Below are 13,845 nucleotides of genomic sequence, written 5' to 3'. Positions count from 1 at the left end.
ATATATTGTATATAGGGTGTTATCTATATTGTGTATTTGCTGTAACACCAAAATTTCTCTTGCAACAACATGTACCTTAATATGACTGTACAATGTAATTGAATTGTGGCTTGTAAAATTACTGGAATTGAAATATGCAAACAAAAAAAGAGAAGAAAAATAAAAAAATATTTGAAAAATGAGTATTATGCATAAGGTAGAAAGTCCATCACTGGTATCTCTTAGTTAACCCTTATTTTTGCTTCACATTTTTACACTATCCATCATAAAATGTTAGATTTTCAGGTAAATTACAGAGGATTACATTCAGTCAGTAATGTCAGTCATAAGAGCTAATAATTCTTATTGTTTTTTCCACTTACCTATTAGAATCAGCTTCAGAAAATTGAGACTCTTTTTCTGTAGGTGTATTTATTGATAGGTCAACATACGCAACTGTTGCAACAATTTTTATTCTATTTTGTTTTATCAATTTATAATGGTTTAAGCTAGGAATGTAATTTGCAGAAAGGAGTATCTGTGCCCAAGCAATACTTAGATTGGTTTTATAAAAAAAAGAAAAGTAAGTGTAGTGTAGTGTAGAACATGATGGATTAAGGCAAAGTTTTTTTTTTTTTTAATGGACTTGATTTTGCTTTTCAACCACAGTTTGCTACATTTATGTTTAAGAATTGTTGAGGAGATTTTTTATCTTTCATTAGATGCAATTGAAACATAGCTGTTAAGTCTTTCAAAAAAGGGAAAACTTGTTTGGCAAGGCATTGTTCTAGACAGCACCCCAAGTGGTGATCCATCCCCCACTGATGGTACTTCCCTTGAGGATGGATATATCTCAAAGAATGCCCCCTCTCTGAACAATTGAAATAAGTGCATATTGTTGCAAGCTTTAACACATTATCCAAGCAGCACTCATTTGCCTGTAAAGTGGTATTTACAAATAAAGAGAGGTAGCTTTGAAAGCCCTACTTTTATTTTTAACCACCTTTCTGTTTTGTGATACTGCAAAGGATTTTTCCTCCACTATTTATTGAAGAGTGTGGTACTTCTACAGGAAAACTGCTAATTATATTTTTTCCTAGAAGCTGAGTTTGTAGACCGGTGAGGTTTTTCACAGAGGTTTTTTGAGTTGGTTCCCCAACCACGGGAAGGGGATTTACCTCAAGGATTTGGTCTGGAAGGCACTATTTCTTCGATGTTCCTTTTGTATAGTTCTTAACTGTTTAGGCTAAGGATTGTGCCCATACCAACATATGATCTTTATCGACAGCACAACCACGACAACAGTGACTACTGGCAAAGAAGCATAACTCAACTTGGCAAAATAAATGTTTACTAGATTAACACTTTCCTTTCTTTAAGTTGAAACTTCCTCAGATAAAATCATATAAACAAACTAATTGCTAGACTCAGGTGATCCAAGAAGAAGTGAAACTCACTTAAACAGGAGTAATATTTCACAATTTCCCCTAAGAACACAACAGGAACATGCTCTATAACATGGGACTGGACTGTATACTTCTGTCCTCCCCTAATGTAATTCTTTGTTACACACTCTAGATTAATGTGCTCTCGTTTAAGACCTCTGATACACATACACTTAAATAAATTGAATCTCACACATCCAATCTGGGAAAGCCCGAAACAGATCTCCAGATGTGTCCCTTCCCCCAAATGATAGAGTAAAACGCTGCCACCATCCAGAGCATCTACATGTCCTTGCAAAGGGATGCCCAACTGATAAAATTAAGTATTAAAACAAATGGTAGCAAATGACCTAAAGCAGCCAGGCTTTTCGAGCAGCCTGAGAATGATCAAAGCAGTTATAAGCACTCTCAAATCACTAAAGAATACAAGGATTGACAAGCCGCAATGTAAGATAATAAAAAATATTTAATAATGAGAAAAATATTAAAAATATAAAACAGTAATTTTCAATAAGCAAACATAATTCAGTCTCATGGAAAATTAAATTAATACTGAAGGACAGAAATCCAACATTTAGAAAACTTCTGACTAATCTAGCTATATTTTCCTATATAACTAAAGATCACTGTCCCTGATCTAAACTAAAATATCACAACAGAGCAAAAGCAAGTTTGCAGCTCTTGGTGAGTCCTTTTTTGGGTATCCACTGCTCAGTGCAACTGTGAACTGGACTGAACACAACTGAACAACTGCTTCAACTACTATGATCTACTATAAACTGTTGTGAACTACTGTGAACTGCCAGTATAAGTGACATCAGTAAACTCTTTTATAAGCAAGATAAAAGTGTATTAGTTCTGGTTTAAGCACTTGGGCTTCAGGCCAGTTATTTTACATTATGAAGGTTTGTGGTCTGCACTCTTGTGGGAGGAGAGGCTAGATACTGCCCTTCTGAGCTGGGAATTTCTGGTTAAAGGCATATTGTTCCTGCTTATTTGAACTGTGTTTCTGAAATTGGTGTGTCTTGTCTGCTGTAGCATAGACTTGATTCAGGCCTGCTGAATCTATCTTTGTTTGTACAACTTGAGCACTAATCCAGGCCATCTTTTTTGGAGAAGGTTCCTCTGACCCTCGTGGCAGGAGGGTGCAGTTAGAACTTGTCTGATTGAAGACTGCTGGAACAGGGCTCAGTTTTAAGTTGTTTTACTGGTTAATTGGGTAATTTGTTTAAATCAGTTTGCTCATTTTCTATTGTTAAAAAAATGCACTTTATTCATCTGCTTTTACTGTAACTGTGTTTCTTCCTACTTAATTACCTTATTTTGCTTTTGCCTCTCCTTAAAAGTACTCAATTGCATTTATTCTGCTGCATTTATTACTGCTTGGTAGTAGCCTGATTAAATTGTAACTGTTATTCTAAGCCTTTTGGTTTAAGCACTTGGGCTTCAGACCAGTTGTTTTACATTAAGAAGGTTTGTGGTCTGCATTGTTGTGGCAGGACAGGTAGCTTACATCCTTCTAAGTTGGGAATTGCTGATTGAAGGCTCAATGTCTGTTATTCTAAAAGTGCATTAGTTCTGGTTTAAGAACTTGGGCTTCAGGCCAGTTATTTTACATTAAGAAGGTTTGTGGTGTGCACTCTTGTGGGAGGAGAGGCTAGATTCTGCCCTTCTGAGCTGGGAATTTCTGGTTAAAGGCTTATTGTGCCTGCTTATTGAAATTGGTGTGCCTTGCTTACTGTAGCATAGACTGGATTCAGGCCTGCTGGATCTGACCTTGTTTGTATATCTTGAGCACTAATCCAGGCCATCTTTTTTTGGAGAGAGGTCCCCTGCACCCTGCTGGCAGTAGTGTGCAGTTGGAACTTGTCTGATCGAAGATTGCTGGAACAGGGCTCAGTTTTTAGCTTTTTATTGGTTAACTGGTTAATTTGTTTAAATCAATTTGCTCATTTGCTACTGTTATATTAAAAAATAAATAAATAAATAAAAACACCTTATGCATCTCTGCTTAGTTTGGGTTAAAGTATTTTTCAGCTCCATAAAATCTACTCTTCAAATATTTCCTTAGAACTAGCCAGTTTTTTTAGGTTTAGCCTTCAAAAAATCCGATTCTTTGAGCTCAGCACTTGTTCAGAGCTCGTTGTAAGCACTGAATAAACTACAAATTACTACAGCACTCAACTTTCCTCACTTGTCTAGAGGAAAACAGTTTTTAATACTTAATAAATAAGCACCTATCCGGGCATGCCTATTGGTTAGCTCCCAGTGTTTTCTCTTGTCTACCTGATGAATATGGGCATCTTGGGGCAATACAGCAATTGCCTAATGTACACAGACAACCCTCTCCGCCTACCACCCAACACTACAACCTGTGAGAGATGTACTTATATAGCCAAACTGGAAGCAAAGCTCACTTCACACAAAACTGGACTAGACAGTCAAGAGGCGAAGGTAAACACTTGCACCACACCACACTCATCACATAGTCCCTCAAAATCTACACCACCAAAACATGCACATAGAAACACAAAACAGAGGCCTACATTCATGGAGGCTCTCAATAAAAATTTGCCCAAGCAACAGAGACTTCCAAAGCAGACACGCGAGCAACCTCCACCCCCCAACACAACCCAAATGACACATAGCCCACAAACTCAGTGTGCCACTCAACCACAGCCATTAAGGCATAACAACGTACCCAACACTCTAGTCATAAGTGACTCTATAGTCAGGCACACCAGTGCTCCAGTCATCAGGCTAAGCAAGGAGGAAGTTACTGTCAACTGCCTGTCAGGTGTCAGGATCTGCCACATAACTCACACACTCAGCTCACACCACAACACATATAAATATGACTCTGTCATTGTCCATGTTGGTGTGAATGACCTGAGATGTACCTCCCTGGACTACATGAAAAGAGACAAGGAGGAGCACTCCGATCTTGTAGCCCAGGCAGGTATGATGCAAGCCCTGAATAGCATCCTGCCATTGCCCAGAATGATACCACAGTACAAGGACAAAATGATTGACTTCAACAACTGGCTAAGCTTCTGGTGTCATTCAAAGAGGATCCAGTATCTGTCTGCCTGGGATAACATGATCAACAGACCATGATGCTTTGCCAGAGATGGCCTGCACCTGTAGCCCTTGGGATTCTGGATACTGGCTAACGCTCTTGCCACCCATATAGTGCTTTTTTTAGGCAAGGTTCAAATGACAAATTCACTACTGTAACAGGTACAAGCAAGCAAAATCTGAGGGTAATGCTACTCAATGTTAGAAGAATAAACCTCAAAATGCACTCACTCGAGGCACTCCTTAAAATGGAGAACATCGACATCTGTGCAGTGACAGAGACCTGGTTCAAGGCTCCAGAGTGGACCCCTGCATTATCAAGCTATAATTCGTACCACACCTTTCGGCCACCTAACCTGGACTGAAACACTAAAAGCGGAGGCGTGTCCATATTCATTAAGGATATTCATACCTCCAGTCTAGTTGCTCAGCATAATACATCCAAGATTATCCAAGTGCAACTAACTCTGGGCAAGACCGCAATCCAAGTTGTAGCTTGCTACAGCTCCCCCACCATGCCCCAGGATTTCCTCTCCTCATTTCTTGATACACTGGAAAATATTAGGGTACAACCCAACACCCTAATAATGGGCGATTTCAACAACCCACCATTAACTGGGAAAACTACTCATGTACTAACCCTTTTGCTCAACGTTTTCTGGAATTCATAAATTCCTACACCTTGGATCAGCTTATCCACACCACCACCAGGGGCAGCAATATCCTAGACCTAGTCATTACCAGCATAGGCGACCAGTGTTCCACACCAGAGGTCAATTCTTCGTTGGTCAGATCCGACCACAAACTAATCACCCTAGACATCCACATTATGCCCCCACCCCCATTAGGGAAACCATCATAAAACATTTCTCCAAAGGCAACTTCATGCTTCTTAAGACAGAAGTGGCAAACTTCACTACACCCACACAGATGGACAATAGAAGTATGACTGCTAAATCCTACACAAATGGACTTTATAAGAACTTACACAAGTGCATGGATCATGCTATCCCAAACAGAACCAAGATGCTATCCTCTAAAAAAAGCCAATCTGGTGGTCCCCTGCCATAAACATACTCTACAACATAAGGAAGAAACTGTTGCAAAAAAGAGTAAAATCCCATGATTGGAGGAACTCCCTGGTCAGCCTCAGTAAGAAGCTGAGATTCCTCATAAAATCCTCCAAAGCTAGTTACGAAAACAAAATCGCCACTGATTCTAAAGACAACCACAAAGCATTCTATAGCTATGTCAAGAATCTCAATGGCAACACTCAGATCTGCTCTGAGTTACAGCACAATGGCACTAAATATATAGAACCAACTGATATTGCTAACATACTGGCAGATAGGTTCAGTGCTAACTTTACCCCTCTCTCACCCCCTAAAGGACCCATCTCTATACCAAAAGAATGTTAAGTTCCTGTAATCATGGCTGCACAGGTAAAAACCACACTCTCCAAAGCCAAAAACACAGTATCCATGGGACCTGACAACATCCCCGACTGCGTCCTACATGAACTATAGAATAAACTGGCACCCCACTTAAGTACCATGTTCAATCATAGCCTCACCACAGGCTTTATGCCCACTTAACGGTGCACATCGATGGTTATCCCACTCCACAAAGGGGGAGCCACCACAGACCCCGGGAACTACCGCCCCATTAGCCTGACAAGCCTGGTCTGCAAGACCATGGAATGTATCATCATGGAACTTATAAACAAAGACATTGGTAATCTCCAAACTCTGGACCCCACCCAGTTCGGGTTTGTAAAAGGCAGATCATGTCTCCTAAATCTGATAGCTGAAACACTTAGAAACGGAAACCCTCTCCACGGAAAAAGTTGATGCAACTGTTGTTTAATAAACTTTAAGTGCGTTCAATATCTGTACACTTTTCGACAAGGAAATACCTGACTTCGTCAGAAGTTAACAAAACAGTGGAACCCTCTAATGGGCTTAATTTTATACTAATTCATTAATTGAATAAATACATAGTTTAACGAGTTAAAACTAATTTACTGTTTCCCATTAATTTATTGTGAAAATCAGGGTCCAGTAAAAGACAAAGTGTTTTTAAAATGCTTATGAAACATCCGAGATAAAAATAAAAATAAAAGTAAAAATAAAATTAGAAATTAAAAGTTAAAAACACTCAGCAACTAGTACCAGCAGGCTGTTTGAAAATACAGGACCAAACAATCTCGTTATTTTACATGTTGTTAGAGGTTTTACTTATAAACTGGAATCCTTGCAATATGTGTGTCAATACTGCAAAACCCATCAAATGAGCGCAAGATTGTACCAAGGTGTTGTCAAGTTATTATACTTAATACAAGCATTCACAAGTTACTTGTGCAACACATTGCCTTTACAACTATAATTGGCTACAAGAGTGAGGACTAAATATACCTATTTAAGGCACATTCTTGAGGGTGTTGTGCTTATAGTGGTAACTTGAAAAATCTAATTACTGAATCATGAAAAAAATAGAGAATCTTGAAAAAAATAATATATAATAATGAACCAACAATATAAATGTTGTATAATGTTGGTATTAAATATATATATGTGTATTGTCGATTCAACCTATGTTGGATTTAAAATGTAGGATTTATATGAGAATGCTTGTGGTCCTAGTATTGGTCACAAAAACCTACCGTAGATCTCAGAATATTCCTACCATCAGACAACACAAAATATCATACTGAATATATGTGCACAGAAGTGAAATGGTGATCCAGCTTAGTACAAACTAAAATAAGTGTCAATGGGACCACACTGTATGTACATCTGTGTGCTGATCACCTAGACAAGTTGAAAATAAATCAAGTATGAATACATTGATGTGTAACACCTGGATATTTTCAGGTGACTACCTCTATAGATTTTACATCTTGAATCAAGTATAAATACATTAGTGTTTAGCAACTAAGTATTTTCAAGTAACTACCTCTCTAGATTTTTCAGTCTCAAGATGCACAATATGGAACTCATCTCATTGATGCCCGGTCTCTGATTTGCGTTTACCCTCAATTGCCAGAGTAATTCTTTCCTTTCAAGTTTTAATGAGTCATATCCTCCCCTTACATCTCTAACTTGTTGGTCTATGACTCTAAACTTGAACTCATGTCCCGGATTGTCATTATTGTGCCTTGCCAGGGCATTAGACAATTTATTACACCTGATGCTATATAGGTGTTCATAAATCCTTTCGTTCAACCTCCTGTCCGTCTTCCCAATGTAGAAGGCCGGACATTGACAGCACTTTGCCAAGTACACCACTTGTTTGCTGTTACAGTTGAACCTGAAGTGTGTCTTGAACCTCAATTCTCCTATTTCAAAATTACAACCTTCATCAATGAACTTACAGTACCTGCACATGTTGCACTTAAACATACCCTTCTTGGTTGTATATGGCTGCCTACTACTCTCAAGTAGTTCTTTTAAGTTACTGCCCCTTTTGTAAACTATCTTAGGTTTAATTGGTGGTTTGGGCTGGAGTTCACCATCATGAGACAAGAAATCCCAATTTTTTAAGATGGTGTTGTAAATGTAATGGGAGTCTAAGTTAAATGTGCAACAAAAGCTAGCGGAAAGACTGACATCATGTATTTCCCTACCTTCTTGAGATGTTATCTGATTCTGGCTACTAATTTCGTTGTTCAACAAAGGCACGTATACTTTTAAAGTTCTTTTGAGTTTGACCTCTTCCATGATCTCATGAAGAAAGTCGTGAGGGTATCCCCTTCTCAAAAAGAACTGTAGTAGAGTTTCACATTCTATCAAACATTCCTCATCATTTGCTGTCATTCTAGCCACCCTCACCAGCTGACCTTTTACCACTGATTTCTTTTGGTACTTTGGGTGGCAGCTAGAAAAATGTAGAAAGGAATTAGAGTATGTTTCTTTCCGGTATATCTTAGACACCCATATTTTCTTGTTATAATCCTTCCTAAGGTCCACATCCAGATAATCTATTCTGTCACTATTATATTTGAATGTGAAAGAAAGGAAATCTGTCGAATTGTTAAGGAATCCCATGAATTCCTTGATTCCCGTTGCGGTTCCACTGAACATTACAAAAATGTCGCCGAGGAACCTTGTGTAGAAGAGCAGTTTAGATTTATAACAACCTTCATTTAACAGAAAAGATCTCTCCCAAAATGCCATGACTAAATTTGCTATACTCCCCCCACATGGGGAGCCCATGGCTATCCCAATTCTCTGATGGTATAGATCTTTATCAAACTTCAAGTAGTTATATGAAAGGACCACATCAATTAGCTCTCCTACCAATTGGTTTTCTTCATTTGGTGCTCCCAATAACCTTAACATTGCAGATACCCAGTCTATTGCTATATTGTGGGGAATGGAAGAATAGAGGTCCTTCACGTCTATAGTTACTAACAGACAATCAGGATGAAACCCTAAAGTATTGATGGAACTTAGGAATGACCATGAGTCTTTTGTGATTTGCCTTTCCTTTATCACGTATTTTTGTAAAAATCCTGTCCAACACCTTGGCACAGGTATACGTAATACTGTTCCTTTTATTTTTATTTTTTATTTTACATTTGGTGACCGGGCTAGTCTAGCTGGACAAATATCCGTTTTCAGTAGAGGCCCGGGGAGAAAAGCTCCAATTACAAGACTTACAAGAATTAAAACAATAATTAACAATAAAACAAAATAAGCAACATAAAATAAGTACAAAGTTGTACATTTGTATGAATTTAACAATACAAAAAAAACCAAAAAAGCAGAACCATAATATTTCAGAGAAATAGTTGTTTAACAATAGAATTACAGGTAAGTAACATTCTACAGTTAGATACTAAACAACATTCAATATGTGCTAGAGAAAAAGAGAAAAAAAAAGATGTTAGAGACAATCTCAAAGATAAATCTGTCTACAATAAAAATTAGTTTTATAGTGGGAAAGTTGGGAGAAAATAAAAAGGGGAAGTTGGGAGTAATGCAGAAGTAATTTCTTCCACTAAAGGCCTCATAGGGGGGTTATTGATATTTTTGTGGATTTTAGGGATGCCGAACAGCATTGGGATTCTAGGTGTTAATTGCTGCATATAGCTATAAGTTTCCCTGTCAATATGTGCCTCAATATAAAGTTCCTCTATGAAGCTCCTAACCCTATGGTGGGCTATGTTCATCTCATTAATAGTTGTTTTTGAATAAGTGTCACTATCCAAAATCTGGTACATTCTAGTGGTGTAATCATCACTGGTCATAATAGTGATACCACCCCCCTTATCTGGCTTCATCAAACGAATAGGGGCCTCCCTGAGGAACTGTAACTCAATTCTTTCTTTCTTGTTAATGTTATGGCTATTATAGCCATACCTAGGTTTTTGTTTTTTCAAATTCCTCAGGTCTATTTCAGTTGCCCTCTCAAAGATGGCCAGTGTGGGATGTAATGGGGGGTTAAAAACGCTAGGTACATAAAATTCAGATTTCCTATTTAAATCTTTGCCCATAAGGTATAACAAATTGAGCTTCCTAGTGAACAGTTTCAAGTCAATCAGAGTACAAGCTAGGTCAAAATGGGAAGATGGTACGAAGGTGTATCCCTTGGCCAACAATTCAACCGTCTCTGTACTGATGTTATGATCGGTGTAGTTAAACACCTTGAAATCACCACTCTTATTGAGTAGGATTCTACAGTCCTGGTTCACAGTTAAAAGAGGGTCATCCCTTGGTGCCACAATCACCACCTTTTTCTCCTGGCCCCCCTCCTTTTGTTGTTCTGCCCCCGTGTGTTGGAGGCTCCCGATCAAAAATTTTGGCCCTGGTGGTTACCATTCGGGTTTGCTCCATTATTGTTGGTAGCAACTGAGTTCTTATTCTGATTCACTATCCTTTCACTCCTCCTAGCGTCAGTGTTGTTAACTGGTCCATTGTACGCCATGTCGTCTTCCCATTGGCACTCGTTTTGGTTACTCAGGTCACCCTGTGTAGCCCTAGTGTCTCTTCCACTCGCACTCACTCCTCCAGTGATTAAGGGGGTAATGTTAGAATGCACTGGTGGCTTAGGGTATGCTTTACCGTTCCTGTAGTCATTCAAATCTCTGGTGATTTTTTTTTACTTTTAGTGAGGTTAAGTCTACTAAGATGCTCGTCGATGCTTGTAAAGCATCTCTCATATTCGAACTGGTATCTCCCATAATCAGTATCATTTTTAATACCACTGTCCAGTTCATCAATTTCAGTCAATAAAGCATCAATTAAAATTTGGTATTGCTCACAAAATAGGCCTAGCAACTCTAGCCCATGTCTATCAAACAATGTTAATAAAGCACCATGGAAAGACGATCCTTCCACCAGTCCTGCAGGGAACTGCCACTGCCTTAAGCCTTTTGGTACTATTTTTAATTTCATACATTCTCGGAAGTATGCAACTTCAAGTTGCAACTTCCGAACTTTAAATAGTTTGTTATCAAAAATAGTGAGCTTAGTTGCTAGATCGTGGCTTACCTCTTGTTCGCTCACCAAGTTAGCAGTCGTTCCCCCATTATTGAAGTAAAACTCCCTATGCACCCATACATCCAAAGTTTGTTCTGGGGTAGTAATTCTTTCAGCCTGTACAGTTCTAGTTCCTTGATTCACTGTTTGTGTGGGTTGTTCATCACCATTAACCCGGTTCCGATTCCCCGGGTGTTGTCCGATACCGTTGCTGCCTCCAGGTCGATTAGGCACACAACCGATTCCACTGCTCTGCTCTCTTTGCGTGTTTACTACGCTCCCTCGAGCATTGTTGTCTCTGTCCTGTAGTTCCTGTTGAATGCAAGCTGTAGCGCTAACTTGCTGAGACAAACGGTCTACCTTTTGGGTTAAAAGCTTTATTAGAGCTGTTAAATTCCCTTCACTCTCTTGGGAATTTCCGTTATTCATTAGAGGGCTTCCTGGATCCATTTCGATACTAACACGAACCACAAAACCAACGAAAAAAAGAACCAGCAGCTGAAACACTTAGAAACGGAAACCCTCTCCACGGAAAAAGTTGATGCAACTGTTGTTTAATAAACTTTAAGTGCGTTCAATATCTATACACTTTTCGACAAGAAAATACCTGACTTCATCAGAAGTTAACAAAACAGTGGAACCCTCTAATGGGCTTAATTTTATACTAATTCATTAATTGAATAAATACATAGTTTAACAAGTTAAAACTAATTTACTATTTCCCATTAATTTATTATGAAGACCAGGGTCTAGTAAAAGACAAGGTGTTTTTTAAAAATGCTTATGAACCATCCAAAATAAAAAAGTATTCTATAGCTATGTCAAGAATCTCAATGGCAACACTCAGATCTGCTCTGAGTTACAGCACAATGGCACTAAATATGTAGAACCAACTGATATTGCTAACATACTGGCAGATAGGTTCAGTGCTAACTTTACCCCTCTCTCACCCCCTAAAGGACCCATCTCTATACCAAAAGAATGTTAAGTTCCTGTAATCACGGCTGCACAGGGAAAAACCACACTCTCCAAAGCCAAAAACACAGTATCCATGGGACCTGACAACATCCCCGACTGTGTCCTACACGAACTATAGAATGAACTGGCACCCCACTTAAGTACCATGTTCAATCATAGCCTCACCACAGGCTTTATGCCCACTTAATGGCGCACATCGATGGTTATCCCACTCCACAAAGGGGGAGCCACCACAGACCCCGTGAACTACCGCCCCATTAGCCTGACAAGCCTGGTCTGCAAGACCATGGAACGTATCATCATGGAACTTATAAACAAAGACATTGGTAATCTCCAAACTCTGGACCCCACCCAGTTCGGGTTTGTAAAAGGCAGATCATGTTTCCTAAATCTGATAGACTTCTTTGAAGCAATCACCAAAGCCGTAGACGAGGGTAAGGTGATTCACCCAGCCTATCTAGAGCTCACCAAGGCTTTTGACACCATCCCCTACTCTGGAATTATAGATAAATTCACTAAGCTAGGTATAAATCCCTATGTCACAAGATGGGTTGCCAACTGGCTCACTGACAGAACCCACACTGTGAAAGTAGCAGACTCCAAATCCGACTTCAGACTAGTGACAAGTGGAGTACTACAGGGTTCAGTCCTGGGTCCTGTCCTGTTTGGTATCTACTTCTCTGAAGAACAGGCTAACACAGAAGGTCTTTGTCTAATGAATTTCACAGATGACTGCAAACTAGGAGCCATAATAAAAATTCCTAACGATGTGGACATCCTACAAAAGGGCTTCACTGAGACAGATGCCTGGTGTCAAATCCATGGCCTCAAGCTCAATGCCAAAAAGTGCATTGTCATTCCTTTTGTTAAAAACTCTGTACCCATGAACTACCACATAGGCGGCATTGTACTTAACACCAAAAGTGTGATAAGAGACCTTGGGACACAAGTGGACAGTAGTCTCTCGTTTGATAATCACATTGCCACAGTGGTCAGGCAATCCTTCTACATGGCACGCCTCATCAAAAAGGGTTTCTCATCCAAGAAAAAAGAGGTCATTGTTCCACTGTACTCATCACTCATTAGACCCATTATAGAGTACAATGCCCCTTTTGGTCTGTACCTCAGAAGACATCTGCAACAACTGGAAACACCGCAGAAATACCTCATAAAAAGGATTACTGGCCTCAAGCAGATGCCCTATGCAGACTCTCTCAAAAATCTCCAGCTTTACTCCATCACATATCGCCTACTCAGAGGCGATCTATGCCTAACATACAAAGCTATGTCAAACCCAGAGCTGTTGGACATGCTCCACTTAAAGAAATCCCAATCCCTCTGAGCTACACATTGTAGGGACCTAAACCTTGTCACCACAATAAACAGAACATGCTGGAGGGATAAATTCCTGTCCCAGAGACTTCCCATACCCTAGAACAGACTACCTATCTATGTCAAGCAGAGCTCCTCATTAGCACTCTTCAAGAAAAATCTTGATGATTGGATGGGAAATAGGAAATTTACCCCGGAAATCACTTCTGTGGCTCATCTCGACAAGGGCACAGGAAAATAATTTTCTTGGGTGGCGAAAGCCAGGGTACCTTTTTGGCTAGGTTTATATAGGCCCTAGGGCCAATAGCCTAATACCTACCTATGAACCTATGAACTGTAACAACTGTTCCAGTTCTTATTTCCATTTCAGTATTTGAAAATCAACAACAGCTGTTTATTAAAGTTCCTTCCTGTGTTTCAGTCTCTGACAATAAACACAGAGCAATTGAAAACATTCTATGACATCACCTGCAGATCAGCTGACTATGAAACAGCCTGCAGTTAGAATCTCTTTCACAAGCATGTGCAGTTAGACATGTAACAGAACACTG

General features: G+C 39.3%; 1 protein-coding gene across 1 annotated transcript in view; it reads right to left on the bottom strand.

The window, feature by feature from the left end:
• Positions 1-10,430, bottom strand: part of LOC122808178 (CD209 antigen-like) — a 621,345-nt gene extending 610,915 nt beyond the window's left edge. The window contains exon 1 of the mRNA XM_044079145.1: positions 10,322-10,430. Within this exon, the coding sequence (XP_043935080.1) occupies positions 10,322-10,430 (109 nt within the window). The remainder of the gene's footprint in view (positions 1-10,321) is intronic.
• Positions 10,431-13,845: the final 3,415 nt, after the last annotated feature.

This window comes from Protopterus annectens, chromosome 8.part0 (assembly GCF_019279795.1).
Source record: "Protopterus annectens isolate FY-2018-M chromosome 8.part0, PAN1.0, whole genome shotgun sequence".
NCBI classification, from domain to species: Eukaryota; Metazoa; Chordata; order Ceratodontiformes; family Protopteridae; genus Protopterus; species Protopterus annectens.
This window is presented reverse-complemented; position numbering and strand designations above follow the sequence as displayed.